We start from the raw sequence: 26247 nt of genomic DNA on the forward strand, positions 1-26247 counted from the left end.
TGGTGCTATGGTGGACACTGGAGTGTTTTAGCTCCTCATGTTCAGTGGTGGGTTTGTTCATCCTTTCCTTGTGCAAACTAGTTCTAAAGATGTGTTGTGAGTAAAGGATATAACACGATCCTGAGGTTTTGGTTGGACATGTAAGCATGAGGGGTCGGAAGAACCCGTGGGCCGAAGGTCCAAGGATTCTCCCGACCCCGAATGCTTACATGTGCAACCAAAACCGAGGGAGAGTGTTATATCTGTCATATAAACCAAAGGAAAAGGTGATAAATATATCAACATCGAGGTTTATTATGACGAACAGAGATGTACGATAAGCGAGTAACCGTTTACACTAAAAACTATCGCCCAAACACAGCCACTCACCCACCAGCTGTAAACAGCATGATCTGCACGTGGTAACTGTCGCGACTACACGTGTCTGCGCGCTGGCTCGTCGTCAGTCGCTACTGTTACTTTGAAGAATATGGAGCGAGAAGAAGGTGATGACATTTCCATAACGCAATCACAATCGCGTGAAATGGATAGCGAAAGCAGTGACAGTGATCGTGAGTTTGAGTTTAGATTCGGCGACCCCTTGATAAAAACGCCATTGATAAAGAACTTGAAATTTGTGTTCCTAAGTCTACAAAATACAAGAATGATTGGGCTGTTGCTGTGTTTACTAGATGGCAGGAGGAAAGACGTCAGAGAGCCATGAAATACAATTTGGATTTGCTGAAGGTGTGTTTGTCAGAAAGTTTATTCGAAATGGGTGCTGAGAACCTTAATCTCGCCCTGAAATTTTTCTTGTTCGAAGCCCGGAAACCCGACGGAGGGTTGTATCCATCTCGTACATTGTATGGTATATACACCTCGTTACAAAGCGCCATCAGAGCCAATGGATGCACAGTGAACATGTTTGAAGATAAGGAGTTTGAAGACAGTCGTCGATGTCTGGACGCAGTTATGCGCAAACGTTCTGCTGAGGGTCTAGGAGCTGGAAGCCAACAGAAACGATATCCCTCACTGAGGAAGAGCAGCTTTGGCAGTGTGGAGCGCTGGGAGACGACACCCCCAGAAAACTTCTAGATACAGTGCTGTATCTTACAGGTTAGTCTTACTAAATACTCTATTCATGTACATATTGATTATAGTTATCGTAAGCTTTTATATTCTTTGGCTGAAGAAAAAATGCTCATATATAAATAATGATGTAGTTATTTTGGTCTTTTTGTAGGATTGCACTTCGCTCTTCGAGGGGGTAAGGAACATAGGACCTTGAGGATGTTTGCAAAACCACAAATAACGGGACCTCGTACGGATGGCAACGGCCGAAAGTTCCCTCTGTACACCGAAGATGTGTCAAAAACAAACCTGGGCGGGTTGAAGCAGAGGAAACAAGCTCCGAAGAAAGTGCGGGCATATGAAAACATTAATAAGGACCGATGTTACGTCAGTATTTTCCAGAAGTACAGATCATTGTGGTGAGTATATTTTCTATCAATGAATCAAAATTTAAAAACAAAGAAAATAAAAAAATAACAAATTTAACATCTATAAGATGAAAATATTAAGATTTTCTTTCAATGAAGTGGATAAAGTATTTCAGAAATCATTCTTTGTTTTTTTTTTTAATACAGTGTGGATGGCAAAACGACCGATTACTTCTACTTCACTCCTCGCGCGGCCCCGTGAAGGTCCCGGGGTAGAATAGGCCTTCAGCAACCCATGCTTGCCATAAAAGGTGACTATGCTTGTCGTAAGAGGCGACTAACGGGATCGGGTGGTCAGGCTCGCTGACTTGGTTGGCACATGTCATCGGTTCCCAATTGCGCAGATCGATGCTCATGTTGCTGATCACTGGATTGTCTGGTCCAGACTCGATTATTTACAGACCGCCGCCATATAGCTGTAATATTGCTGAGTGCGGCGTAAAACTAAACTCACTCACTAATCCAGAAATGTACAATCTATGATCATTTAGATGCAAATCTGAATAAGCAGACGTACAATCTACCCCGGCCTATTCTACCCCGGGACCTTCACGGGTCCATTTATGGATTGGATCTGGTTCTGAATAATCGTACATTGCCTATGCGTGCATTACGATCTGGTTGCAGACAACAGAACATATAAATTAATACATGTTTTATATAATTGTATCAACTTCGACTTATTCCCTTAAAATTTAAATACCCGTGAAGGTCCCGGGGTAGAATAGGCCTTCAGCAACCCATGCTTGCCATAAAGGCGACTATGCTTGTCGTAAGAGGTGACTAACGGGATCAGGTGGTCAGGCTTGCTGACTTGGTTGGCACGTCATCGGTTCCCAGTTGCGCAGATCGATGCTCATGTTGCTGATCACTGGATAGTCTGGTCCAGACCCGATTATTTACAGACCGCCGCCATATAGCTGTAATATTGCTGAATGCGGCGTAAAACTAAACTCACTCACTCACTCACTTAGAATTTAAAGATATTCTTGTGAAATTCCGATGTTTTAATGATCTTTCTTGTATCTTGTTTCGGGGAAGGGCATATTCGGCAGACTGGATCAACTGCACAAAATGGGCGTCGTTGGAAGAAGCACCCGTCTAGGTGAGATTTGTTTTTAGTTCCTACTATTACATTTTCATACTTATCCATTTAAATTTAAATACCCGTGAAGGTCCCGGGGTAGAATAGGCCTTCAGCAACCCATGCTCACTCACTCAGCTATTCTGGACGTTGTGATTTGATGGCCGCGTTGTATACGTATACAATCTGGAACATTCTCTGACATCCTCTGATATTACCCTGAAGTGTTTTGGCCTGTCTAAAAATGTGTTAATAAGACGCTGCCAGGTGTAATGAAGATTTGATTTCGGACGGTTTTATATTCAAAACAGTCCACAAGATACAATGACCGACAAAATCCTGATTGTCACCTAATTGTATGAATGTAGGTCCTGAGTTTCCAGATGACTTGAGTAAGACAATTCCCATTGTCCAATGTTCTACATGTTCCAAAATGGGACGGAGTGATAATACACCTTAACAAGATTGCCATATGACGAACGGAATCGCCTTAGTTCAAACTTAATGGGGATGTGTGCAGACATAATATAGTTGGACGTCAGTTGCAATACGTTCGTACACAGTTTCCACCAGGTCAACACCGTTCGTAGAGAGACGAAAGTCGACCGCATTATGTTCTTAGATACTTTGGTATTCCGTGCAAATATTCTCAAAACCCGTTCAATCCAACAGGTAGAATGACCGGACCAACAGAACTCCATCGTTCGTTCGTATGTGCAACAAGACTAGACTTGTTAAGAGGACCGCTGATTTGTCTTGGTAGCGGTATGTTTTACCAACAATCTTGCGCCGTTGACGATCACCTTTGATTCTGTCAGTTAGTTTCAAAAGTGAACAATAGAAGACACTGCTTTATTCTGTGACAGTTATTACAGGCCCCCCTAAGTAATTGAAGGAATTACAGCAAATTTGAAGGAATTGCATCTCAAATGTAAACAAACGCAGCCCACTCGCGAAACAATTGCAGCGATATCGGTAATTTAGCGGTAATAACAGAAATACATCGGCCCTATCGGAAGCAATGTCGGTAATACTGGAAACACGATCGGCCATCTTCGGAGATTTTTCGGTCGCGAGCGGAAACTCACGCAGCAAAACATGGCGTCGTTGGAAGAAGCACCCGTCTCGGTGAGATTTGTTTTTAGTTCCTACTATTACATTTTCATACTTATCCATCTTTGACCACCCGTGTTGAATGCGTTTAGGTATGAAGTGTTGTCAGGGCAATAGCTTATGTTTTTAGGAAAAGATTGTCAGTCTAGGAGAGCGTCACAAGTCATGCCCCTGTAGTTTGTTTACATCTGAACATCGAAGTCGTACCGATGATTACGAACATCATGAACGTGCGCCATGAAGACGTTTATGAGCCATAATTTTTCTTGCTACGAAGTGCAATTGACAAATTTAAACACATTTTACACAAAAAAATGATGTTATATCTGGCGCACGTTCGTAATCATCGGCACGACTTCGATGTTCAGATGTAAACAAACTACAGGGGCATGACTTGTGACGCTCTCCTAGAGTGACAATCTTTTCCTAAAAACATAAGCTATTGCCCTGACAACACTTCATACCTAAACGCATTCAACACGGGTGGTCAAAGATGGATAAGTATGAAAATGTAATAGTAGGAACTAAAAACAAATCTCACCGAGACGGGTGCTTCTTCCAACGACGCCATGTTTTGCTGCGTGAGTTTCCGCTCGCGACCGAAAAATCTCCGAAGATGGCCGATCGTGTTTCCAGTATTACCGACATTGCTTCCGATAGGGCCGATGTATTTCTGTTATTACCGCTAAATTACCGATATCGCTGCAATTGTTTCGCGAGTGGGCTGCGTTTGTTTACATTTGAGATGCAATTCCTTCAAATTTGCTGTAATTCCTTCAATTACTTAGGGGGGCCTGTATTAGCAGCGTTGCGTTGTGAAGTAAATCACATGTAGCAGGTTCAAGCTGAAACCATTAAAACAGAGGCTTATTCGGATGATACCCTTATGTATAAAATAATACCTTTTTACCTTACGAACATTACCTTATTATTATTATGTTTTACAGAGTAAGATTGATATGCAGCATAGAGGGTTTGGGTGATCCTGGCACAGTCAGACCGGTAAAACTCGTCATCAGCTCAGGGCCCTAACCCCCTCTACACACAGCCCAGATAGCGAATGGGACTTATCCCAGCGAACACTGCCTAGTCGAACCCACCAAGAACTTTCCGGAGAATATGGAGGCTCCCCAACACTGCAGCCTTCTGCATTACCCAGATTGTCAAAAGGGCTGTGCTCCCGGTGGAGAACCCGGGCACTCTCCTGATCTGCGCCAAGAGATCAGGAGGTACCAAACCAAGGGCACGGAGAATAATGGGGAGCCTGACGACAGTGAACTTGGGATACAAGCGAGACATTTCAAAGGCGAGGTCCGCATTATTATTATTACTTGTCATTCAAGATGCAGTAAAACCATGCATGTGTCACATCATAGTGGTGGTAGCTATCAATATGTTGGCTAGTTAGTGTACTTTTATAAATAATATTTCTTAAGTACATATACAACGCATGCATATGCAAATGAATATATTACTTACAAATTTCGCACGCTTTTCTTGTCTCATACACGCCACCCGCAGTTACCACCGCTATCAAAAACTAAGCCATGCCACTGCCTTCCGCTAAATAAAAAAAAGTGACTGTCATTATAACAATGTTCGGCTAGCAGGATCATCAATACTGCGAAAACTAATTACCCACATTTTACATTTAGAGAATAATCGAATAATTATGAATATGCTGTGAAGTTTGGGCGTTACTATTCTGTTCACACTTAGTAAGTTTATAGCAACATGACGGTGTTCTGTAATTAATTAATTAATTAATTAATTAAAGGTCACATATACTCTAATAGGGTACAAATGCAAAATCACTTGCTGACATCGTTATAAATGAAACCCCGTCATTAAAACTGCTCACTTCGATCTTTAATTACCTGAAATCGATCTTTTTGTCAACCGTGCTCAATTCTCAACCGCAAACGAAATTTCAACCAATCAGAGCGGCGCGTCTCCGTCTGACGTAATAGTGGGTATAGAAATGGGGGTCTATGCAGTATTCATCTACATTTCAGGGGTTAAACTATTTCGTTTAAAGGTTTGTACAAACCTGAAATCGCGAAAGCTGTTGAGAAAAATGAAAGCTATATGTTCTCAATCTACTATCATTTAGTTTTGTTTCCTGCTTTGCCTATTTTTCGAGTTACAACCCTTGTTTTCATAGATTCTGTCAAAATCACTTGGTGTTGCTAGGTTGTAATCCGTGTTAGATGGTATAAACCTACACGTTATTTGTCATTATTCACTTGATGCACAGTTAATGAATTTATAACAGGTATAATTAGTGGTAACGCCACTTAGATTACCCGACAAAGGCCCCCATTTGGCATTTCTTTTGTCTCGATCGATCAAAGGATTAACCGATAACACGCTGATTGATTAATTAGTTTTATGGGGATTAAAATGGGGGATTTGTCAAAAGGTAGTGTTTATGTATGTACATTTACTGAATACACTCTGTCGTGTCTGAGTCTATGTAATACAACACCCTTCTTTCAAAGGATTAACCGCCAATACACCGATTGATTGCTCATTATTGGCTAACTAAATGACTTTTTAAAAAGAATGACGCACATTATGCAATTAGTTGCCAGGTGTGCTATCTTGGGTAACCAATGAAACTATACAGCAATGTGAAAAACCTGAAACGACACATCACGTTTTCGTATATTAGACTGTTAAAAGACACATCACTTGGGAAATCTGCAGATGAATTATATATCACTCGTTTTTGTGGATATTGATGGATACATTCCTCGAAGAAGGTAATAGCCTGACATTGCTCCTATAACTTTAATTTTAATATTTGCATTTTTGTTTTTAATACGTTGTCGTAGCTTTCAACAGAATCATCGTTTTCGTCGTTAAGTGTAATGATGCAGACGACATACACTAGGGAGTGCGCGTGAATTATGATTCATATAGGAAAACTATGTAATGTCTACATATTACATTCCTGTTTTACATTCGCAGATCGCTTCTTTTTATTAAGTTGCAAGCAAATGCATGCAAGTATGATTATAAAGTAATTAGGATTATGAGACCAAGTATAAAGACGTATATTGACAAGTGTATACATACTGGTGAGTGAACGTTACAAACCAAGTAAATTTAGCAAGTGAAGAAATTTATCGCGCAGTATTTTCACTTTGACCCCGACCTCGCTTAGGTTATGTTACAGGTTGTGTCATGCAAACTCCTTTTGGTAATGATTCAAATATATATTTATGTAGTTTTGATTTTCTAACTTGATGAGAACAAACCATACATAATCTCATTAATTCAAATGGATTTGACTTCACAATTTTCAAAAAATGGCGGCGCCCTGTCTTGGGATGAATGCTATTTAGGTTTGTTTTCACCGACTTACAAAGGGACAGTTACTTTCTACTGGTAGTAAAATATGTATTTTATTGATGGACAATAGGATTGTGCATGACATTGCTTATAACATAACAATTTCACTCTTGGAAGTAAGGTGGAGGTCAATATAACATTGCTTGCAATATAAATGTCACTTCGACCCCCACCTTGCTTCCTTGGAAGAAGTCCTTATGTTAAAAGTTGTGTCATGCAAAATCCTTTTGGCCATAATTCAAATGCATATTTAACTACCAGTAAAAAGTAGTTTGGGTTTTCTAACTTGATGAGAACAAATCATAATTTCAATCATTCTAACGGACTTTAGCCCGTGACTTCACGATTTTCAAAAATGGCGGCGCCCTGTCTGAGGATGAATGCTATTTAAGTTTGTTTTCACCGACTTACAAAATCAAAATTACTTTCTACTGGTAGTAAAATATGTATTTTATTGATGGACTTTAGGATTTTACATGACATAGCTTATAAAATAACAATTTCACTCTTGGAATCGGTCAATATAAGGGGTCAATATAATATTACTTACGATAATATTGTCACTTCGGCCACAACCTCGTTTCCGAGGAAGAAAGCGATATATCCATGCAAAATCCTTTTGGTCAGCAATGTGTAGTAAGCAGTCTTGGTTTTATAAACTCGATGAAACTTGACCTCCATTTTCTATCCTGGAAGCGTGGTTGGGGGCGAACCATCCGATTTAGTATATACTATACCATAGGCTTCCACAAAGCTCACTTCGCACACACTAACAGCCAATTTAAGCACAAACTACGGAGTCTGGTGGAAATCTGTGCATAGCGACACCATCACCCGACCCCAAGGAACAATTGACGGCAACACAACAATTCGGCATGTCTTTGGTGACGTCGAGAAATCAGCAAAATGACGAGCTTCCTACACATTTTCTATACATTTAACGAGAAACCGTTCCTTCTATGACGTCACTGTAGGGCTCTGGCGACAGGGTTACGCGAGAGAGAAGCAGACGGCTTTTTACCAACTTTTAAGCGCTTGGTATTAATTAACCACAAGTTTGTTTTTTTCAAAAAAAAAAAGGTGTTTCGTTTATGACTAACCAAAAGTCTTTCATATGCAGTGATAAAAAGAGTACCAAAAAGTTTAGTGGTCCTTTAAGCCCGGACTAGGCAATCCAGTGATCAACATCATGAGCATCTGTCTCCACGATGCCATGTGTACACCAAGTCAGCGAGCCTGACCACCCAATACCGCTAGTCGCCTTTTACGACAAGCATGAGACCATGAGCGACTTCCTGTCATATACAGATTCGCTTCCCTACTTTGATCGACTCTTGCCTGGCATACCTGTCCCAAACAGCATCAACTCTATTCCGAATTTGTCTCAATGCATATCAGCCAAGTCTCTAACTTTTGGAGCAGTTCCCTTTCTACACATTTGCATACGTCTTATTGCGTGGTTGGAGCATTTGTGATGGTCAGCTTATCCCTTTTCTGATGTCGAGAGCTCCTGCTCCCCGTGGATTGGTTGAACTGACATCGAGTAAATGCAAAAGGCCAGATGAACTGAGACATGTTTTTTTTGTATGGCAGGTGATTGTTGCCCAGAGAGCTTTGGCTTGTAGATAACTCCAATTCTGACATGATGTAACATATGATATGAAAGGTGAAGAGGATAGTTAATTGTAAGCTTCTGAATGTATCAAAAGTGATTAAGAGTTATCTGACAAACCATTTGAATAGCTACAACAAGTGCTCAGACGCAGTTATCGACCGTGAAGCATAGTTTTCTAATATTTTGGATAATGTTATTTCATCAAATATTATGTCAGTTACTGCCCAGATACTGTTCATGTGCATGGTAGTTCGGTGTGTGTCGATTCGGAGTTTCTCCAACCGAATATAGTTGCCTTGATGAGGGCACATCTCACAGTAATAGATTTCCTGTATTTGAGACCAGAGGCCTGAAATCGAAATTTAACCCCGTCCTTTACTCATAAGAGTAAATCAAGATTTGTTGTGTTATTGCTGGGAGTGATGCCCCTTCACATTGCGAACGTCGGTATGAACGACGTTTGTGCTCAACATACGTTCACAGAGTAGTCAGGGGATTTCATGTTTTCATGAGAGATTACTGGTTTAATTTGGATGCTTGCGTGGTTGTTGGGGGCATGACACTCATGTGCGTGTAGTTGGAGTGTAAGCCGGACATACAGCTAGAACCATACTTTACATTACAAAACACGAACGCAATGATTTCGTCGCAAGTCTTCATACCCAGGCCCCCCTAAGTAATTGAAGGAATTACAGCAAATTTGAAGGAATTGCATCTCAAATGTAAACAAACGCAGCCCACTCGCGAAACAATTGCAGCGATATCGGTAATTTAGCGGTAATAACAGAAATACATCGGCCCTATCGGAAGCAATGTCGGTAATACTGGAAACACGATCGGCCATCTTCGGAGATTTTTCGGTCGCGAGCGGAAACTCACGCAGCAAAACATGGCGTCGTTGGAAGAAGCACCCGTCTCGGTGAGATTTGTTTTTAGTTCCTACTATTACATTTTCATACTTATCCATCTTTGACCACCCGTGTTGAATGCGTTTAGGTATGAAGTGTTGTCAGGGCAATAGCTTATGTTTTTAGGAAAAGATTGTCACTCTAGGAGAGCGTCACAAGTCATGCCCCTGTAGTTTGTTTACATCTGAACATCGAAGTCGTGCCGATGATTACGAACGTGCGCCAGATATAACATCATTTTTTTGTGTAAAATGTGTTTAAATTTGTCAATTGCACTTCGTAGCAAGAAAAATTATGGCTCATAAACGTCTTCATGGCGCACGTTCATGATGTTCGTAATCATCGGTGTTTCCTAAAAACATAAGCTATTGCCCTGACAACACTTCATACCTAAACGCATTCAACACGGGTGGTCAAAGATGGATAAGTATGAAAATGTAATAGTAGGAACTAAAAACAAATCTCACCGAGACGGGTGCTTCTTCCAACGACGCCATGTTTTGCTGCGTGAGTTTCCGCTCGCGACCGAAAAATCTCCGAAGATGGCCGATCGTGTTTCCAGTATTACCGACATTGCTTCCGATAGGGCCGATGTATTTCTGTTATTACCGCTAAATTACCGATATCGCTGCAATTGTTTCGCGAGTGGGCTGCGTTTGTTTACATTTGAGATGCAATTCCTTCAAATTTGCTGTAATTCCTTCAATTACTTAGGGGGGCCTGATACCGAGGGTTTCATGTTCAGGGGAATGTCGCGAAACAGTTTCTGGACGTTTAATATCCATCGAGGCACGGAATCATCGCCATGCACCAGGCTTAAATAGTGAAACATTATCACTTTGGAAGTCAATTAACTCATTAGCCGCAATGTAAGCTCAGGGACCCGTGAAGATCCGGGTTAGAATTGATCTTCAGTAACCCATAACCCATGTCGTAAAAGGCGACTAACGGGATCGGTTGGTCAGGCTCGCCGACATGGTTGACACATGTCATTTTATCCCAACTGCTCGGGTCGATGCTCATGATGTTGGCTACGTACTGGATTGTCTGGTCCAGACTCGATTATTTTATGGATATATTCGTATAGGATATAACACGGATTTATGCTACTTCTTGCCCCTTCTTCAGGTGATAAATGCATGTGTCATAGACTAAATCATTTCAATAAGTTTCTTTAAAACTTCATTTAATCAAATGATCTATTTGTTTCAATATATGTCCAAAGTGCACCGAAATTCTATTCCCTTTCTCTATGTAATGTATTCAGCAAACATTCGGTGTATCCTCTCTTATCATAAACCCCCCTCCGGACAGAACCCTTAATTCTCAAACGCTATCAATAAATGCCACATCGGGATCATTGGCCACTCAGTCCCAATGTGCGTTCTGTCACATGTTGACCACTGTGTATATCATTTCAACCGTCATTCAACCAAGCAATAATAAAACATGGCTGATGCTGTCTTCATCTCTACCGTCGACTCTTGTCTTCCCTGTCTCTTGTCCATCCTAAACTACCACCCGAGAGCAACCACGACGGACGCTCCTGGACAGATGTGTAGAAAACATTATATAATTTCTAAATCTGTAGCTGGGGCAAGCAGTACATCAGAAACGTCGCATCATACAATAAAGAGAAAGCTGACATCCATTATGTTCGTCTTACACATTAACCAACTTCTGAACACCTAAAAAATCTTATTGCTTAAAATGAGAAACCATAAACGGGCCTCCATTCTGTACTCCTAACAGGCCCATGCGCTTATTACCTTACGATAGCGAATCCTAATACAGAGAAAGGAGTTTGCACGGGGAAACCCCGCTTGTTACCTTGACGTGGTGACGTGAACTGTTGCAGAGAAGAAGGTGTGTGTAAATTGACACCAGTGGACTTTGAATTTGAAAAACAGGTCCATACGTTGAAGCCGTTTAAAATGTTTCGGTGAGTGTTACAAATACGTTTTGAGAAATAACGTCATGTAATGGCGAAGTTCGCAACAGTCCTACTTTAGCGTATACATGTGGACTTGTTTACTACTAGTTCAGTAGGGATATCCATTAAGTCGAGGTGATCTTTATTAGGCAAACAGTCACGAACAGCAAATGTGATGTATGGAATCAGTATATTTCAATCTGTCTTGGTTAGTAAGCAGCATATACATGTATTTCTTCTTGCCAAAACACCTTTTGTCGTTCAATGGCTCTTCAAGTACATTTTTTCATCTCTAAGTGTACCTTTAGGTTTTATTTTTCAACTCTTTTTTTTATTTCTGAAGGTACTGTTTCAGGTACATTTTCATTATACACTTGAAGAGCTATTGAAAAGTGAAAGATCCTGTGCAGATATAACGGGGATGGGGCAAAAAGAATAATTGAAAAAAGATATACTTTGTAATAATTAATAATCGTCGAAAATATGTCTAATTTTTTTATGACTGATGAGTGCCCAGTCTAGATGTGTTGAGTAAACATGCTTTTCATTGATTTTCAGGTTTTTGTTAGTAATAACTGTGGTGACTGTGGTGACCATGTGCTTTGATGAAGAAGCTTGGTACAATGCTGAAGATGGAGATGACATTGGCCTGGCAGACCTGCTGGATGAGGTAGGAACATTCACACAGCCTTACTTCTGAGTAAAGTGACAAACTACTCATCTGAATCATGAATCCTTGTTTGAACTGAAAGTATAGGTGTCTAAGTTTTCTACAGATGACCAAGTTGCTGTTACAGACTGGTCTCCCTTAGGCATGAGAGGACCATGTGGATGTTAATCCTGATGCAACTTATTGTGTTTCCAAGTTTGTCCTTTGATACCTTTCATCATTGTTTGGGCTTTCCTCCCTCTCTACATTTACATTGTGTGACATAATGGAGAAAGAGATGTGAAATACTGGTATACATAGTGATGTCAGTAATTAGGTAGTGAGACAGTATAGTCTGGTGTGTATTTTGTAGGAGGACATTCAGGCAATTCTGAAAAAGTATGACATAGATGATAATGGACAGCTGAACGAGGATGAACTTGAGCTAGGAAGAGGGGAAATATCAGCAGCAGTGAGGCGAAAACAGAAGGAACTGAGGAAGAATCCTGGGGGAGCAGATGACAAAACGGAGAAGGTAGGACATGTACCTGCTGGCCGGAGGTACTGATAGCAAAAATAAGGTATTCCAGGGTTACTGTATATGAACAGAACAGTTGGTTTGGGAGCAGTCATATTTATGTTAATTGTGTTTTGATTGATATTCACACTTTTCATGTCAACATTGAGTGTTCCAATGGGAGTCAAAAGCCAGAAGTATAAGCAGGGTCATTTTTTGTTTTTTTAAACATTCAAACAAATGTTGTAGAAAAACAAAATCGTAGAATAAAGTATTATAATGCTTTGATGGATTATTAGAATATGATACCCAACTGCAAAATGAAAGTTTCTGAATAATGTTGAGTAATGTGAATTTATACAGTAACAGTCTTTTTGCCATGTTATCGCAGTTTCACAAACGTGTCACTATTGCTACTAGTACTGAACATTGTGAATTGTTTTGTTTTGCGTGAATAAACTAACAAAGCAAGTCGTGTTAGTAAGCAAATCTGTAAACCATTCAATGAGAGTGACTTGTCACTGTGTCGCGATCTGTACTTTTCATTTCCTGATGTGTGCAACTTTCAGCCTGAGGTAGCAGCTCCTGAACAGAGGGAGAACAACAACAATTATATATTGTTGTCTGTGATTGGTGGAGGAGTAGTGTTGGTGCTTGCTGCTGGTGTGATGAAGAGGCAGCAGACTCCAGTGTCTACTCCAATGTCTCCAGATGCAGAGAGTGAGTTGATATGTGAATGAACCAGAAAAGACTTGTCCTCCTCAACCTCCTGATAGTCCAGCTGTGGAATGACTGGGCAAGATTAGATGCTCATCTTATCTGAATTATTAATTGTTTGGGTTCCTTTTGGATCTTAGTATTGTCTTGATGGTTTATATTCTAGATAATGAAACATTTCTTCTTGAACTTAATGCAAGCTGACAACCCATGTCATTAGTCTTCCACATCCTAGCGACTAAGACCAACTCACGAGTAGAATGATTGGGCAAGTCTATAATACCTAAGCTCAGCTGTAATTTTGTATGGTCTCCTTTTTGGTGTTATTGCTTTGTATTCTAATGATATATTTTGTGAAAGGATATAGTGTTTCTTGGAATTACAACCACTTTAGCTGTGAAACAGAATATCATCATTTTTGGAACTCCTCTCTCATTACCTCTCACTAATGGTATTTTGTTGCTACTGTTTCTCAGGATTATTGTTGAAGAAAAGAGAGGAATGGCTAGACAAGATGTCCAGTCAGAATGTGGTTCACAAGCAGCAGGGAGGTGTGAACAATTCCAAACAATCCACACTGTTACCTACAGCAAGTATTAATACAAAGACCAAAGCACAGGCATCAAGACCTGACATAGTTCCAACAGACGACACACAAACATTAACTAACACTACAGACACTGGCAAACTAGAATCCAAAATTGACCCACAAACTGAGAAGAGTGAAGACAAATCTGATCAACTAAAGCCAGGTGAACAAACAGACAAGTGTGAAAGTATCTCTACCCTGTGTGAAAGTATGTGTACCCAGTCCCAGATGAAAGCCGTTAGCAGTCTTACCCATACAGACCCAGCAGAGATGTCAGATCAGCCCCAAAATAACCAGAAGCAGACTTTAGGAGGAAAACCAAAGCCATCACAAGGTGTATCAACTGATTCAGAAGGTGCTGGTGATCATTTGGAAAAAGACTCTGTATCACATACACATAGACAAACAGCACAAGCAAAGAGAGCACCTGCAACATCAAACACAAATAATTTACGACAGTTCCTCTCCAGTGTTCTCGACTCAACCATAGTGAGTATATCATTTCCTTTGTAATTGTGATACTGATGAAAAATTTACTGTAAAGCAATGACAAGAAACAAACTATCAAAAATGAAAACTGTATTAGAGTGCATAGGTGATGTTCCTCTTTTCCAGAGCATAATTATTACAAACAATGTAAATGCATGGCCAAAGAAAGCCTGCACCCGTGTTTGATGGTGACTTGATATGGAACAAACAAGACATGGTTATTTATTTGTGATTTATTTGACATCAGTGAGTTTCTAACCATAGTGTTTAAGGGACTGCATTCTAGTAATGTTTCAGTAATGTGATTTTGTGGGCAAATGCAATTTTCAAGTGTATGGTTTATGTAATGATAATCATGCAGATATATCTGGCTATTTTGTGACTGCATTCATGCTACTATAGCAGAGCTCCAAGGGGTGAGTCTCATGTAGAAAGGCTTGACAATACCATTGATTGCTTGTCATGGACGATTATGTTATCGCAACTGATTGCATTCACAAATGCTTGGTACCTCTTGGCCCATCTGACTATAAGCATCATGAATCATGAGTAATGGTTTTACAACCTAGAAGTACTACATAACATTTATTCCATGTTAGGACATCACCACCACTGGGAAGATCAGGTATAGTGTAGGAAGTCTGACCATCAATGCTAAAGATGTACCAGAACAGCCTGCTGGTATCCCTGCCTTCCTAGGTGAAGTAATGAAGAAGATAGTTCCACGTCAGATTAGTCGCATCAAGTACATGATGAAGTGTTACAGCAGCTGCGAGGAGTTCCATCCTCACTACAATGACCAACTGGTGACCGCTGCAGGTGACTGGTTCAAACAGTACAGTGTTGATGTTATCATGGACAGCCTCAAGTCAGGTGAGTCACACTGACATTCTTCTTCACAACACTTCAGCTAATGATGTAGCCAGGTACAAGCTGATGGTGGCGTACGTGAACTTGGCTGATTTCTGGTCCAGAATATGACCCATCCTAATAATATTATCAACTGCAAGTTGATACTGTTGTCTTAAACCAATGTTACATTCAGTTTTTTATCAGTGGTTGAAAAAACAAAGGCTTCAGAAATTGTAAAGACATCAAACTTGAATACTTTAGAGAATTGAAATAAAATACTGGTGGTGCACAATTAAAGATCTTCTTTCAAACAGGGAAACATTGTCAGAATGTTGTTTCACACATCATCGCTGTCAACTATTACCTAAGGCTGTCACAGACTAGCTCTCAAACCTGTCTAGAGAAGAACTTTGTAGATTTTGTAGATACTATTTCCCTTGATATTATCATGGCTGATAAAAGGTGACTGCCCCAGTGTTTTCAAAGCCTCTGTACTTATTTCTGTAGAGTCAGCTAATGCCGAGGAGGACGATCTGTGGTCTGACTATGACAATACACATGTTGCAGTAAGTAGGACTAGTGTGTTTTCAAGTACATGTATAGATTTAACTGCCTTTCCTCCAGCAGGTAAAGTTTCCCTTGTGAAAAGACATGTTCTGTACCACCATTATTACATGTGCACCTATGGTGCTCTTTTTGTAGTTATTGTGTCAGACAGTGTTTCATGATACTGCTGGAGACCGATATGGTTGCCATGTATTATTGTGAGTGAATGTCACATATATTTCTTATGTTCGGATTTTAGTTTCATAAATCACACGTCTTTGTACAGGAATGCCATATTCAGGGAATGATTTCACACGCCATATTAACACTTTTGTGAATTTTCTTCTCACAACTGATTTCAGAGTGAGGCTGTGAACTTCCTGTTGTGTGTGAGTGGGTGGTTGAAGGACTGTGTTCAGGTTCCTGACAGCCTGTTGTCAAGGTTACTACAGCAACATGAGGACACTGCATGTGCTGCCAAGAAAGATAACTCTGTCCTATTCCTGACTGTATTGCTTCAGGCTGCAGGACAACAAGTAGCCAGTGTTGAGAGGTATGTGTGTCATCAGTTTACCGTCTTATTAAAAGCAAATGTCAAGGAGTTTATGTGTTGAAATGCTGAACATCAGGTTTTATGTTTCATTTTATCAAATAGAAAATTCACATTCCATGAAAATGAATGCTTTGTGTACTTCAAGTCATGAATTTATGTTAAAGTATGTGAACAGTCCCCAGCTGCATGTTTAAGGACTGACTAATGATGTGTGTAAAATATGGTTGAATCACCGCAAGAGATGATTACTTGTCCTGCTTTACTTGCAGGATGGATGAAGTGATTCTCACTGAGGGCAAGACACTCAGAGCTCTGGAAATATTACTTGACAATGTAAGAGCCATCACTAATTCCAAGTTCATGGATGTTTGTTTCTTCCTGATGCCCAAAGAGGCAATGACATGACACTATTTGCGTCCCGTGGTTTTGACAAAATCTAGTGATTATGGGTTCAGTGAAAAAAATCCTTTTTAGTTCAAGCTTTTGTGACATATTGCCATGGCATCTCAAGTATATACCACTCTTAAATGTTTAGCTTGACTGGATGAAATGAATTTGTTGACGTGCCTATTTTACACATTCTCAAACCAGATGGATGGACCTGATGCCTGGACTTGACTGATGGACCTGAAGGCAGCAGACTGCCATATACAAGGGACTCTACGAAGCAAGTTCAAGACAGATTCCTCCATGGTTAACAGATAATTATATGATCATGTGCACATTCAGGAGTGACTGTCACTAAACTGGCAACTGTGATGTTATCTTGAGGAATAACTCTCCCATCTGTTGACAGGCTGCTGCAGGAGCTGTTTTAGCCATTGCTCTAGAGAAGGAAGTGCCTGAGGCCGCCAAGGGACTGGTGAGTTCCAGTTGACATTTAGTCAATTTAGATTTAGAGATCAGGCTACTTGAAGACCAACATTACCGACTTGACTGTGGTCAGTCAGATTACTGCATAAAAAGTGAGCATGCTAGTTGAAGTACAACACTTGGCAGTCCTACGTGAACTGTCACTGAATGAACTAAATTCTTCTGCTTTATCAGGGCAATTATTTTGAGAAGTCATCCCTGTTTGGACCTCTCCTGGCAGTGTCCACGGTGCCAACTAAATTCCTGCGGAAGCATCAGATCACCCTGACCGGGAATGCAGCGTCACCTTTCACATCTATGAGAGGCTTCCCTCGAGTCACAGAGTCCGATCTCCACCTTGTTGAAGTATGTTCGTGTGACCTAGCAGAGAAGTAGTAGCCTAGTGCAGCAAGTCATGTCACTCTGTGTCTGTCAGACAGAACAAGTATATATGAATGACAACTTCTTTGATACTAGAGCACAACGTTTCGATACCAGTTCTTGTATCGTTTTCAAGCAAGAATGATACAAGGAGAGAACAGGCAATATATGCAACAGAAAACTAATTTACAAGTGATGATAACAAATAAGGGATAACAAACTCTCTGACGTAATTGTTACCACATGTTCACCTTATATTTCCATTTATATTTCTGAAAAGGTTTAATAATTACAAATGAGGTTTGTTTTATTGAATATGGGAATAAAATTTATTTTATTTTAAGAACACTTTAAGAACTACTTTAAATCCCAAAGCAGAAACTCAAGAATGACTTTAAGATATTCATGTAACCCTGCTGTCTTACCACAAGGGGAAGTTTAACTGAAAAGTCAGGCTAAAATATTCCCAGAGATGTGAAATATATGCCCAGTGTTAAAAGTCACATGCAACGTAAAACACAACTTTGCAGATTCTGATACATATCGGTATGCACAAACAAATCAACAAAAATGCCAATTCAACCTATAAAGTTGAAAAAAAGATTGCTGAGAAATAAGCCAGTGAAATGGGAGTTCAAACGATTTACTAAATTTCTCCCGGCACTGGGTGAAAAAGTGGTTTCAACAGCTGTGCTGCACTGCGCCCAAAACGCTTGCACAGTGAATAGATTCGTGGAGCTTGAAACAGTATGCATGCCTGGAGTATGAGGTCATGGGAAGTAGTCCTGGTTGTGTACACAAACAAGTAAATATTCTCCTCGTTACATAAAAACACTTGTTGATTGGCAAGCAGCCTCTGTCAGAGAAAGCTCAATGTTTGGTTTATTCACACCTATATGTCTGCCTGCCTGTCTTCTAAAGACAATGTGCAATACACATCTTCAATCATTGATCACATGCAATTTGAACTTAACATCTCTTCGGCTATACGCCATAAACAAAATAGATTGAGATCCTGTCTCTGCCACATTATGTAATTCAACAGGTGTGATACTTGTACACATGACATGTTTTTATGTCTGTTTGTTGCAAACAAACTATATCCATTTTTCTCGGATGACTGGATCTGACAGAAACTGATGCAAACTCTTGTCAGTTTCAAGTCCTGTTTTGTACTTGGATGAATTACAGTTTCCAGCCACGTAGTAGTTCACCATCTCTACTGAGATGTTTGACTGAATCAAACGCAAATTCAGAGGACATGTATTTACAAAACCCAACATCTCTATATACATTCTTCATGGATAACAACTTTTTATGGTGTATATGATTTTGTTTGACAACGGTATATGAACTCATACTGAAACGACGCATCAAATACAATAAAAGAAGTTGTTGTCCACAAAGAGTCTTACTTTCTGGTGGCTTACCATACTTCTGAAATGCCGTTCAAACAGATCATCTTTCTGTACACACACAATTCTGTTAGTTACGTTCAATATGATGATATATATTTTTCATGATTTTTTAAACAATAACCTAATGTCATGAAGGATGTAAATAGTCAGGATTATTTTTATCAAAGCACTGCATCCATTATGCATTCTGATTGGCTTGTCATATTTTCACACGTAATAAGCATGAAGTTGGTTGCCAGGCATTCTTTTGCTGAAAAATATCAGTTTCAGTTACCCAGTTGTATAAGAATGTGATATTTTGTTTTCATTAACCTCTTTAGTTTTAATGTATCCTTCCAAAGTATCACATGCTTATTTTTGTGAACTATTTACTACAGAGTAAAATGTAAAGTAGTTGTCATTTCTTGCCTCTCTTCTTCCCTGTAGTCAGCAATCCAGGAGGGACTCCATCGTTGTTGGAACGTGGTGTACAATGCCCTGAGAAAGGTTGTCACCTCCAAGGCGTCAAGGGAGCAGGGCCTGTCCTGGATTGCCAGTGTCATTAACCTGAACGAGTTGCGCACGTCAGCCCTGTTGCAGAATGATTCCCAAGTTCAAGCATGCTGCAGTGATGGTGAGGCCCTGTCCCCCTTAGTGGTGATGTTATACACTTGAGTTATGCTGGTATGCTGGTATGCTATGATAGTTTGACTTCACAGTTATTCAGCTCTATCTGAATATTGATATCACTATCTGACATTCATAACTGTACTCACAGTTTTTAAAGAAGTGGTAAAGTTGACAAATGTTTGCATGCTTACTGTGCCTGACACGTGCCAAGTAACTTTTTCATGTAGTATTATTACTGCATGTACCTTGTTAGGGTATATGGTGAACTTCTGTGGGATGTTGCTGGAGTTCTTCCTGCCAATCTACAGCGACAAGGACAAGCTGGACAAGGTCAACCTCGGATACTCCACATCAGAGGCATGTCGGCTCAACTATGACTTTGAGACATGTCTGGCTGGGGGACAGATAGGTATATTACAGATATATATTTTCTGCGTCTGCACATATTACATCACTGCCATTATAATAATATTCGTCATGATTCATCATAACAGCCTCATCGTCATTTATCATGTTCAATGTCTGGATGCAATACACATCGGTGACAAGAAATATGTACCAGATGTTGGTTTTCAAGGCTATATGATATCAAACAGTGATTTTCATAATTTTCTTTTACAATCTTTCATATACTAAGTCATGCAAAATGGTTTTAGTGAGTGATACATCTGAAGAGCAAGGAATGGGCTCTGTTCCAAAGGATCTACAGTCACAACACAACTTTATCACAGAGTGTTTTCACTTAAACCAGCGGGCTCTTAATGTGGGCGTCCTTCCTGCCATCATTCACTACAACAGGATGCAGAGGTAAGTAGACCTCAGTGAGGTGTCCTATCTACTATCATGCACTACAACAGGATGAAGAAGTACAGTAAAATACCTTTATAATGAACTCCAAGGGACCACTGAAATTAGTTTGTTATATCCGTAGTTCTTTATTCACGAAAATCCATCGAAAGAACAATAAAAACACGCTACAATGTGTATAGTATGATACTGGTACAGTGTACTCAGTTTATTCATGCATTCTTTCATTCACACGACAATTACATACGTTTCACTGCAAAGTCAGTTGTCTTGCTTTGTCCATGGTTGGCCGACTGCATGCATGCCACAGCCTCGTTCAAATCCGCTAGCCAATCAATACGAATTGTATTTTGAGCAACCAGAAAGTTCTTCAATGTTTGAAGCGCCATATTGGCATCAGCAAAGAAAGGAGGGGCCTGGTCTGGTTCATCACTGTTTGTTTCATCATCGTCACACTCTGAATCAGCTCGTGAGATTCTGTCGTTCTGATTGGATACTGCCTTCACAATGTTGTCATCAGAGGGGCGGTCTGTAATGACAGTATCATTGTCTGAGATAAAGTCTTCAAGGGTAACATGGCTGGAAATGTCAGACACTTTTTTCAGTTGGCTCCACATATTTTTCAAGTCAGACAATGGCACATTATCATTTTCATCATCAGTGTCGTCAGCCACAGGTGCATCACTAATCACAAAGCCACCTTTCTGGAAACAGTTCTGGATACATGATTCTGTCACTTGACGCCATGCTCTATGGACCATCTTGATGGCTGTTAGGATTGTGATTTCATGCTCTTGTTTGTTGTCAAAAGATGTCAGCATGCCTTTCATTAGTTGGCATCGGTAGAGCTGTTTTAAGTTAGCAATGATGCCCTGGTCCATAGGCTGAATCTGTTATGTCGTGTTTGGCGGTACAAACACAAGTGCAACATTGGTAAGTTTTGACACAGATGGATGTGCCGGACAGTTGTCAATGAATAGAACAATTTTTCTTCTTTGTTTGCCATAGACTTATCCAACTCTCGGACCCATTCACTGAAAATGTCGCTGGTCATCCATGCCTTTTTGTTTGCACAGTATGTCACAGGCATACTTTGGACGTTCTTGAAACAGCATGGCTTTTCAGATTTGCCAATTACTAGCAATTTCAGCTTTTCTGTTCCTGTCATATTGACTGCAACTAACAAATTTATCCGTTCTATAGACTTCTTAGAATCACGATTCTTTATTATCACACTAAGTGTTGACTTTGGAACATCAAACTCAAAGGCTATGTCTTTCTTGGATTTAAGACCTGAATCAACTGCCTGGATTATTTTCAGTTTGGTATCAAGACCAATGGCTTTCCTTTTGCAAATTATCAGTGACAGTGAATGAGTTCGCTCAGTTCGTTATGCACATCCTTAATTAGTGTTTCCTAGGACTCAGGGGGATTGCAAATCAGTTCGCTATAGCCGGTAAGTTTGTTATTCACAACTTTTTATATAACATAAATAGTGGTTTATTCGGGACTTTTAAAACAGTTTGCTATAGCCGTCAGTTTGTTATATTCGTGTTCTTTATAAAAGTATTCTTCTGTAAGTACCCTCAGTGAGGTGTCTTATCTACCGTCATGCATTACAACTAGATCTAGAAGTGTGCAACTTTCAGGTTACGGTTTGAAGTACTTGCCTTTCCCTAAAATGCCAATAAGGCCTGTGACAGGTAGGTCTCATATAAGGCCTTTCTTTCCAAACTGGTGTGGTTCTTCTTTTGTATAATTAAAACATTGCTTCAGAGTGTCCCACATGCATTCACACACTACAGCAGTATGTACCACAGCCGTAAAACATATTACAAACATACATCTGTATCAGTGATGTTTCATTTCAGAGACCTGCAACTGAAAATAGAGTCTGTAAAGGGAAGCAGCCTTGAAGAGCAGATTCGCAACCAGCACGTGGTAGGTATCAAAAAATACTATGTACCGGTGACAAAAGTGAGTTTGTTCATGGATAATCTCAGCTCACTGAGCAGTGAATGGGTACCTGGTGGGATAAGTCATGTGACCATCTAGCACCTCACAGACAGGGTAATAACATGTTAGCGCTTTAAGCATGGACATGTCCATGGAAACAGGAGCATAATTCACAGCCATTACAAATATATATTATTAAGTATCTATACCTCTGTTGTAGTTACGATGTCTCTGTATATATATCAATAATGGTTGCATGGTTCCGTTCCAGCTGCTGACTCTGATGTGGGACACCTGTCTGTGTGACCAGGAGCTTGTCCGCAGTGTCACAATGTTCTATCTCAGTCAGGCTGGACTGCTGCAGAAGCTCCTGAAGGAAGCAGGGGAGGTCAGTTCCATCCATTAGCATTGCAAACAGATTGTAAACCACTGGCTTGTGAGAGGTGTTAAGAACCCCATACCTAATATATTTCCTGTATGTACACCTGACACAAGATTGACTGACCCAGTAGGTGGAGGTCAGTTATCGTGAAGTATACTGTACAGCAAAAGGAGATATTGTTAAAATAATGTCTTACTTGTAGTGAAGTAAACTTTGTGCAAATTTAAAACAAGCAACATAACTTGGTGATCACTGTTGATACGTTTAGTGTCACTGCCGTCTAAATCAGAAAAACATGCCAAGTCAGACCCAGTCTCAGTATTTTGGCAGTGCAGTGAGCACAGGGGATTTGTAACACTCCCTGCAAAAAGTAAACATGTGCAACATCAACTTTAACAAATACAGCTTGGTCACTGAAAGCATTCTCTAGACTAATCCATTGCAGTGTTGGATAAATGGGTTGGCTTATCTGTGGTAGTTATTGTTTAATTGATCATGAACTATGCAGATGTCGTGTAGCTACCACATTTGTTAATTGTTTTCGAAATATTTCCTTGGGTCAATGGCCTGGTCGAATATATACCTTGGAAAAAGTATTGGCCCGATGGGGTGGCTGTAAAATAATGTTGTTAGCCTACCAGCAGGCCGCCGGGCACACACACTATTTCATACATTTATAGAAATACATTAGTGTTTCAGTCCTAAAGTTGTACCACATTTGACAGGTGTGATCCAAATGTTATGTCAGAATGGTTCATGATTCATGCTTCTGATGGGACAGTTTTAGAACTTTGCTGCATGAACTGCAAACACCTTTCGTTCACTTCCATATAACTCACAATTATGTCCTTGATCTGACACGCACATCCTGTTATAATCTAGTACTTGTCCTTCTATAGGGATCAGTAAGTGGTGAGGAGAAAGTGAAGGCAGAGAAGAAGGCCTTTTCCATGATACCAGAGTTCTGCGTAAAGGATATGGCCATCTGGTTCCGGTTTGTGGCCACCCATGCAGTCTATGTCCACAAGGGAGTTCTCCAGGGTCTTCCAGTGAGTTTCCATGGTTGCATGTGGACTTGTAAATGTATGGATTTGCATGTTGAAGATGTGTTTAACTCCACAGATCTCCTCTGTTGTGTGTCTTCTAGAAAGACTTGACCTCATGTCTTGTCCTATCTCTGTCCACAGATCTCCTCCTCCATTGTGTGTCTTCTAGAAAGACTTGACCTCATGTCTAGTCCTATCTCTGTCCACAGATCTCCTCCTCTGTTGTGTGTCTTCTAGAAAGACTTGACCTCATGTCTTGTCCTATCTCTGTCCACAGATCTCCTCCTTTGTTGACTGCTGTGTAAGCCTCCTGGAGCGACCTGACATCATGCCTGGTCCTATTCCGGCCAGTAAGATGGTCTCTTGTTTGCTCCAATTTGTCAACTCATCAAAAAGGCAAAGCTCAAGGTATGTACCAAATATATCTGGAGTGACAGTCAATCATGCTTATCTTACTTTGAAGTAAAATACCTTAAGTTAATGCCGCATGCAGTGCTCAGAGTTTGAAAACCATTCAACTTGCGGTCTGAGTTCACTATGTACACATTTATTTCACCAATTTTCAGTGCTTTATTCAAACTATTTTATATATTACATTGCTTGCACACTGACTTTGAACCTAATTTACCATTTTTAAAGCAGTTTTAACTTTGTCAGAATATGTTTTACTAATTTTAAAAATCCAGTTGAGAAACAGATGCCATTTTTTTTACATGTCATATAATATAATGTAACATAACTTCATGGTCAATGACACATTAGTATCAACATGTCAGGTTTCATAAAGAAATGTACAATACAGTGGTCATCCTCGATATCTCCAGGGTATACGCTCCGATAAGTCTCCACTATACCCTGGATGCATCTACGGCTCAGCTCGATAAATTTATTACCTCCCTTGACTGTCTTTTCATCCAGTCAGGTGTCTACGATGGGAAGTTGAGCGAACCAATCACAACTCACTTTCGTTTTTTGAATTATCTAACCGATTATACTTGGCACCAGAAACCATGGAGAGGTTCTCTGGAAGAGGTAGAAGGCGTTCTTGCATATGTTGTTTTAAAGTTTCGGACCTGTCAATTTGTTTGTATGATTTCCCTAAAATCTGGGATGCACTGTGGGCAAACCTTCGCAGTTGCGACCGCTACCTTTGTTGACACTGGCAAGCTTTATTATAATGGCAGCCTAGCTGATTGGCTAGTGTGAGAAGGCGGATCCAGCAAAGGGAGGTAGTAAATTTATCTGGCAGAGCCGTAGATGCGTCCAGGGTATAGTGGAGACTTATCGGAACGTTTACCATGGAGATATCGAGGATGTACAGTGGTTTGATGTCTGTGTAATAATGTGTTGTGTACCTAGAGGATGGTGCAGCAGTGTGATGTCTGTGTAGTAATGTGTTGTGTACCTAGAGGATGTGGCAGTGGTTTGTGTAATGATGTGTTGTGTACCTAGAGGATGGGGCATCGGTCTGTGTAATAATGTGTTGTGTACCTAGAGGATGGGGCAGCAGTGTGATGTCTGTGTAATAATGTGTTGTGTACCTAGAGGATGGGGCAGCAGTGTGATGTCTGTGTATTAATGTGTTGTGTACCTAGAGGATGTGGCAGCAGTGTGATGTCTGTGTATTAATGTGTTGTGTACCTAGAGGATGATGCAGCAGTGTGATGTCTGTGTATTAATGTGTTGTGTACCTAGAGGATGTGGCAGCAGTGTGATGTCTGTGTATTAATGTGTTGTGTACCTAGAGGATGATGCAGCAGTGTGATGTCTGTGTATTAATGTGTTGTGTACCTAGAGGATGTGGCAGCAGTGTGATGTCTGTGTATTAATGTGTTGTGTACCTAGAGGATGATGCAGCAGTGTGATGTCGGTGTATTAATGTGTTGTGTACCTAGAGGATGGGGCAGCAGTGTGATGTCTGTGTAATAATGTGTTGTGTACCTAGAGGATGTGGCAGCAGTGTGATGTCTGTGTATTAATGTGTTGTGTACCTAGAGGATGTGGCAGCAGTGTGATGTCTGTGTAATAATGTGTTGTGTACCTAGAGGATGTGGCAGCAGTGTGATGTCGGTGTAATAATGTGTTGTGTACCTAGAGGATGTGGCAGCAGTGTGATGTCTGTGTATTAATGTGTTGTGTACCTAGAGGATGTGGCAGCAGTGTGATGTCGGTGTAATAATGTGTTGTGTACCTAGAGGATGTGGCAGCAGTGTGATGTCTGTGTATTAATGTGTTGTGTACCTAGAGGATGTGGCAGCAGTGTGATGTCGGTGTATTAATGTGTTGTGTACCTAGAGGATGTGGCAGCAGTGTGATGTCTGTGTATTAATGTGTTGTGTACCTAGAGGATGATGCAGCAGTGTGATGTCTGTGTATTAATGTGTTGTGTACCTAGA

General features: G+C 40.4%; 1 protein-coding gene and 1 pseudogene across 2 annotated transcripts in view; both read left to right on the top strand.

Moving 5' to 3' along the window:
• The first annotated feature begins 753 nt into the window (after positions 1 to 753).
• LOC137298584 (uncharacterized protein KIAA1958-like) lies at positions 754 to 7085 on the top strand (annotated as a pseudogene).
• A 4271-nt stretch (positions 7086 to 11356) lies between these two features.
• The window catches only part of LOC137299147 (uncharacterized), a 36019-nt gene continuing 21128 nt past the window's right edge, over positions 11357 to 26247 (top strand). For both annotated transcript variants that reach the window (XM_067831694.1, XM_067831695.1), the window contains exons 1-18: positions 11357 to 11497; positions 12047 to 12158; positions 12511 to 12672; positions 13224 to 13374; positions 13848 to 14449; positions 15049 to 15322; positions 15809 to 15867; positions 16210 to 16400; positions 16670 to 16733; positions 17197 to 17262; positions 17448 to 17618; positions 19478 to 19664; positions 19914 to 20069; positions 20317 to 20467; positions 22339 to 22408; positions 22695 to 22811; positions 23705 to 23854; positions 24129 to 24259. In XM_067831694.1, the coding sequence (XP_067687795.1) occupies positions 11490 to 11497; positions 12047 to 12158; positions 12511 to 12672; positions 13224 to 13374; positions 13848 to 14449; positions 15049 to 15322; positions 15809 to 15867; positions 16210 to 16400; positions 16670 to 16733; positions 17197 to 17262; positions 17448 to 17618; positions 19478 to 19664; positions 19914 to 20069; positions 20317 to 20467; positions 22339 to 22408; positions 22695 to 22811; positions 23705 to 23854; positions 24129 to 24259 (2822 nt within the window). In that variant the 5' untranslated portion in view covers positions 11357 to 11489. The remainder of the gene's footprint in view (positions 11498 to 12046; positions 12159 to 12510; positions 12673 to 13223; positions 13375 to 13847; positions 14450 to 15048; positions 15323 to 15808; positions 15868 to 16209; positions 16401 to 16669; positions 16734 to 17196; positions 17263 to 17447; positions 17619 to 19477; positions 19665 to 19913; positions 20070 to 20316; positions 20468 to 22338; positions 22409 to 22694; positions 22812 to 23704; positions 23855 to 24128; positions 24260 to 26247) is intronic.

Source organism: Haliotis asinina, chromosome 10, assembly GCF_037392515.1.
Source record: "Haliotis asinina isolate JCU_RB_2024 chromosome 10, JCU_Hal_asi_v2, whole genome shotgun sequence".
In the NCBI taxonomy this organism is placed as follows: Eukaryota; Metazoa; Mollusca; class Gastropoda; order Lepetellida; family Haliotidae; genus Haliotis; species Haliotis asinina.